General features: G+C 60.6%; 1 protein-coding gene across 1 annotated transcript in view; it reads left to right on the top strand.

Moving 5' to 3' along the window:
- Positions 1-2,221: 2,221 nt before the first annotated feature.
- The window catches only part of EFNA2 (ephrin A2), a 43,664-nt gene continuing 39,885 nt past the window's right edge, over positions 2,222-6,000 (top strand). The window contains exon 1 of the mRNA XM_086767339.1: positions 2,222-2,343. Coding sequence (XP_086623465.1) covers positions 2,222-2,343 — 122 coding nt within the window. The remainder of the gene's footprint in view (positions 2,344-6,000) is intronic.

Genomic DNA, 6,000 nt, shown 5'->3' with positions numbered 1-6,000 from the left:
CCAGGAGGGACCGCCGCCGGCCGTGTCGTCACGCTCGCAAAGGCTTTTAGCGGCTTGGCTTGATAAATGAAAACAAATAAACTTGATAGACAAGTGGACAGCTTTATGATAGCTTCCCACTGACAGGGAGAAAGATTGGTTGTCGGTGGCTTGATAGAGAAATATCTCGATGGGAGTCAGAGAGAGATGTATAACCTTGGTGAGGATGAGGAGATGGCTGCGCGGGAGGACGCCCTGGCAGCGTTATTCAAAAATAATTCTGCCTTTATTTGTTTTACTTTTTGGTGAGGGGAGGGATGCAGAGCCCCGCAGTTCACCGAGTTTTTCAAAATAGATGTGCTGAATAAATAATGGCGACGATCCATATTTTATTTATATCGCACCTATCTACATGCAGCAGCGGAGCTCTTGACAGTGGACCTCGTTCTCCCCTCTAAAGCGAACAAACTCCTAACTAAAAGCGCGTTAGCCGGAGACAGATTTGCGAGGATATTTAGAGGCTGAAGCATAAAGACGGGCAGTGAGCGGGATTCGCGGAAGTGCCTCGGCTGCTTGCTCCCGTTGATTTTTAATGGGCACCTTGTTGCTATCGTAAATCCGAGCAGATGCGTGTCCGCAGCCGGGGGCACCTGAGGAGCTCTGGCAAGCTTGCAGGGTGCCTCAGTGGCCCGGGAGGAGGGTCCAGAGTCCACTCGCCCCTGCTCATCCTTCTGCGGCAGCGGCGATCCATGTATTGTTTCCAGAACTTGGCGGGGGACAGGGGGACACGGTCACTGTGCGGGGCGAGGGCCGTGGCTCGCGGTGGCCCTGGCCAGCGAGGGCTCTGCCTGAGGCACCGCCTGTGCTGCGTTGTCCGCGTCAGCGTTTTCCGAGAGCGCGAGGAAAGGGAGCGGTACGTTAATGCAAATCGTTGTTTAATTTTATCCCTGGATTGGAGGTGAAAAAAATGTATATGCATGCCAGAGAGCGAGCGGCCGTCCTCCGCTGCCGGCCTGGCCCCGGGACGGGGTCTCCGTCCGTCCATCCCTCGGTGCGTACCCCTGCTGCCTGCGGGGTACGGCCTGGCCCTGTTAGGGGGCAACCCCAAACCAGGCGCTGTGAGCCCCCAGCTGCCCCTCCCTAATGTACCCCCCAACACACTTTGCACCCCCTCCTCCCCAAAGCAGCCCCAGCGCCCCTGTGCACCCTCACTCCCCTCGTGAGCCCTTCCCTTCCTAAAGGTACAGCACCCCCAAACCTCCCTCCCCACAGTGTGACCCCCCCCTTTGCACGGGGACCCCTCGATCCCGCCAGCGTGACCCTCCCTTTGCACAGGGACCCCCCCCTCTTTGCACTGAGCCCCCAGCCCCGCAGCGTGACCCCCCTCCCGCCGTTGTGACCGCCCCCCCGACTTTTGCACAAGGACCCTCAATCGCGCCCGTGTGACACCCCCCCATTTTGCACGGGAGCCCCCAGCCCGACCGGTGTGACCCCCCTCCCCCCTTTTCACAGGGACCCTCCCCCGCCGGTGTGACCCCCTCCCGCCATTGTGACCCCCCCCCCGCCTCATCCCGCACCCCCCCATCCCGCAGCAGCTGCCCCACCCTGCGGGCGCGCTCGCGCGCGCGCGCTCCCGCGGCGGCCGCCGGTGGCAGCGACGCGGGGCCGGGAGAGAGGGGGCGGGGCCGGGAGAGGGGGCGGGGCGTGCCCGGCGGGGCGGGGCCGGGCGGCGGCGCGGGGCGGGGCGGGGGTCGCGGGCGGCGGGCGCAGCATGGCGCGGCGGCACTGAGGCAGCGGCGGCCTCCCCGGCCCGGCCTTTGTCTCTCTCCGGTGTCCCCGGGGCGGAGGAGCCCGCGCGGGCGGGGGTGGGCCGGGGGCTGAGCCCACAGGTGCGGGGATAGCACCGGGGCTCGGTACCGGGGGGGAGCGGCGGCGGGGGGAACTTGGCCAAAGTTCGGCGGGGGTGGGTTGGGGGGGGCGGGGGGGGGAGGTTCCCGGTACCGGGGCACCGCGGGAACCGGCCGTTCCCCACCGACAGGGTGCGGGATGCGGTTGCCCCGGTTCCGCCGCCGCACCGCGGGCCCCCCCCCAACTTTCCCCACCGACGGCTCCCGGCGCCGCGGGCGATGGTGAGGGACCCCCGCCCGCCCCAGGGCTCCACCGGCCGCCGCGCCCCCCCCGCCGCCGCCGCCGCCGCCCCCCCCTGAAGCGGCCGGAGCCGCGCCCGCCGCCGCCCGGGACGATGCTGCGCTGGGAGGCGGCCGCGCTCCTCGCCGCCCTCGTCGGTGTCTGCGTTTGGACCGACGAGACCGGGAAAGTTATCTCGGACCGGTACGCTGTCTACTGGAACCGGAGCAACCCCAGGTGAGGCCCGGGGGGCGAGCGGGGCCGGGTTTTGGGTTTCACCCCTCCCCGCCTCGGCAGCCCCCGCAGCCGCCCGTCCGTCCCGCTCCCCCCCGCCCCGCATCCCGGTTTGCTCTGGTAAACAAGCAGGGGGGTCCCGGGCTGACACTCCCTCCCCAAAGTTGTCCCGAAGACCCGTCCCCGGGGGCTGCGGCAGTCCCGACGGCATCAGCCCCCAACCGGTCGCCTTCCCCGGGGGGCGCGGCCCGGCTCCCCCAGCCTCTCCGCGCCCAACTTCGGGGAAGTTCCGAGTTCCCCCCCTCCCCTGGTTCCTCTCCTGGCGAAGGTCCTGCGAAAAAAACCCGAAATACGGCAAAAAGCGCCGGGTGCTGCCGGCGGCGGGCGGCCGCGGAGGACTGGAGGCACCGAATTGGGGCTGAAACGGTAAAACGGGCCGGTTGGGGCCGGGAGCATGTGGAAAAGCAATCCCGTCCTGGAAGCAGAGCCCCTGCCCAGTTGGTTTAGTTGCCCTGGTCTGTCTTTAAATTAAGATTTTTTTTTTTTTTTTTTCCTCCCCCCCCAAGCATCCTTTTTTTTTTTTTTTTTCGGCGAGAGTTTCCCTTCTGTTGTATTTCTTTGTTCGGAATTCCGAGGAGCCACAAACTGTTGCGGAGTTTGAAGCGCGGGTGAGTTCTGCTCCCGGCTCAGGTGCCCGCCACCCCCCAGGACCCCACGCCCTCCTCCCCCTGGGAGACAGAGCAGTGGGGCTTTGCGCGGGCTAACTCGCGGGGTCTCGTAAAACACACAAAAAAATAACACTGCCACCAAACCCGCCTCTTTTCCACCCAATTAATCCAAGTTAGCCTGGTCCCAGCCGAGCCAAGCGCGGGGGGCGCGTGCCAGAACTCGGTTCGCCTCTGTGGTGGGTGCTGCTGTGCCCGCTGCCTTCGGCTCTCCGGGTGCGAGGGGGGTTTCTTCGTCCCCCCGTGGGCAAGGGATGGGGGGTGTGTGGCCTGGCCTGGCCCTCATCCTCCTGGGCTCGGAGGTTTTTCCCCCTCTTGCGCTGGGAGAGGCGTTGAGGGGTCGCCCGCTGGCACCTTCTCCTCTCCCGACCGCATCCCGCTGACACCATCACGCTTTATTAAAGTTCCCGGCTGCATTTCGACGGGTGGCTGCAGGCGCATGGAACCGTTGGGATGCGCATGGAACCGTTGGGATGCGCTTGGGGCCGAGGACTGAGCTGGCCGGCCACCAGCCCCTGCTTCAGGGGGATCAACCCGGTGCCATCGCCCCCAGCCTCATGCCACCCCGAAATTGGGGCGAGCCCATCCCTTTGTGCGCGGCGGTGCCTTTGCCGTGGGCCGCCTGTGGTGCATATGGATTTTATTATCTCTCTCACATTTTTGTGGGGAATTGTAAGAGGCAGAGATTTCTTTTTTTTTTTTTTTCCCATTACAAAGTTTTTGGTTACAGTTCCTGGTTCTCCCCAGCTCCCACACTTTGGGCTTTTTTCTTTTGTTCTCCCAAACGCCAAACATGTGCGAGGGCCCCCCTGGTCAAACTCCAGCATCCCGGCCGCTGGAGATGAGGGCGGCATCGCTGAGTGGCCGGGGCTGTGGCCGAACTTTAGCACCCAAGGGTTCCTGCGGCGGTGCCGATTGACAAAAGTGGCCCCTGGCCCTTGGGTGACAGGCGTCCCGGGAACTGGCATCGGTAGGGGCCTCGGCCCAGACCCTTGAGCCGCTCGCGTCCCCGTCGCCCCCTCGTATGTGCTGGGATGGGCGCTGCGGAGAAGGCAACGGGAATTTCTCCTCGAAAATAGTGGTGGCTCGTTATTACATATATATATATATACATATGTAACATATATATATTTTAAATCCAACATTGGCAGGGAAAATATTTTCAAAGTGGGGAAATAAAATAGGGCAAAGGAAGGGCGAAGGGGTAGGAGGGAAGAGCAGACAATGGCTGGTGGGTTTTTGCAGGCACGTCTGCAGCGCCCGGCTCCGGGATGTGACCCAAATTTCCCAACGTGGGAGCACCCCGTGTCGCAATCGGCCGACGCGCTTGCCGCCTGCCTGTGTGTTCAGGTCTCGGAATTCAAGGCGATTTATTAGACGTTGCAAATGTAGAAATTGCCATTGAGTTTTCTGCTTATTTTCCTTTTTGAACCCAGCGGTATTTTTATTTTGTCTGTCTCTGGAGTTGCTGGAAGACTCATGCTTAAAAATGAAGAACAACGTATATGTGCTTTTGCTGGTTTCTTGTTTTCCTCCTCTTTTCCCACCTACCATCTCATTTAATAAGAGGGAAATCAAAAAGGATTTAAAAAAAAAAAAAAAGGGAAAAAAAGGTGAAAATGCCCAATGCTCGTTTGAACCCACAGAACTGATCTTGTGATAAATATTTTTCTTCAGGTTTATATTGCAATCTATATTTTATAAAAGACAGTAATAAATCTCATGGTCAATATGATTTGCCCAGATTAGATAATTCTATATTTCATAATTGGGTCTAAATTAAAAATAAGTGGTAGCTCGGGATGCTGCAATTTACCTGTTCTGTGGAGATATTTAGCCACTCCCTGTGGATTTAGGTTTTTTGGGGTGGGTGTTTTTTTTGTTTTTTGGTTGTTTTTTTTTTTTTTAATTTTTTAAAAATGATTTTGTAAGCATGCGTTTGGAAAAGGTAACCTGGGCTTTGCTAGATGTAACTCTGGGGTTATCCTGGAAATAGCCAAGGGAGGTAGAGCCCGTATCACGGGCTGTTTCCATGCCCACGTAGAGCTGGGGATTTTTGCTCCGCGGTGTCTACAGACGCGCGAACACCGTTTTGCTTCCTGGCTGTGGGGTGCGTTGGCCGTGCCCCGGCAGCAGCGGGGCCGGGCCCGGCCGTGGGTGCAGGCGCTCTGCGTCCGGGACGACGCGCCCACTGATGGACCGTGGGCACGGGGCGCTCGCAGCCCCGGCGTCGCGGGCAGGGCTGTGGCTGGGGCAGGGCTCTTCCCCTCTGCGGGATCTCGGGGGGGCTGTGTGCTCACGCTGGGTTTTCCAGCCGACATGGCCGGTGGCGTGGGAGCTGCTTGCCCGTGGGGTTCTTGGGTGAATTTGCAGCCTTGGGACCCGAGGAGAGGCCCAGCGGACTGGGCCGGGCATCCCGGAGCATCCGATGGCATCGCTTGGGCGGGTGGGGGGTCTCTGGCTTCAGCCCCCCTCGCACCCAAGGCCCCCGCGCTGCAGCAGCAGGGTTTCGTGTGAATGTCTCGGGTACACCACGGTGCATCGTGGGGCGAAACACCGGGGCTCTGGGAAACCTCCACGCGACGGGCGGAGAAGGTCTGTGGGACGGAGTGAGCTGCCCTCACAGGGTCCCCAGTCCCGGGACCCCCTGACCCGTGCCCTCGGGGCTGCGACTGGAAACCTCTCGAAGGCCGAGGAAGGACGGAGGGTTTCAGATGCGTTTTCGTTCCCCGCTCTACCTGCGGCTGTGTAATGGGCAGGTTGTAGTAATTCTAGAATGACAGTGTTCCTGCAGCCAAATGCAATTTCCCGTGTACGCTGCCGTGTGTTTCTGTGTCTACGGAGAGGGAAATGTGCAAAGTATTAGGTATTTTCCTCTCTCTGTTTACAGTACAGATACAAATTCTGTAAATGGTCTAGATTTTACCCGTGGCCT

Source organism: Chlamydotis macqueenii, chromosome 26 (assembly GCF_036417535.1).
Source record: "Chlamydotis macqueenii isolate bChlMac1 chromosome 26, bChlMac1.mat, whole genome shotgun sequence".
In the NCBI taxonomy this organism is placed as follows: Eukaryota; Metazoa; Chordata; class Aves; order Otidiformes; family Otididae; genus Chlamydotis; species Chlamydotis macqueenii.
This window is presented reverse-complemented; position numbering and strand designations above follow the sequence as displayed.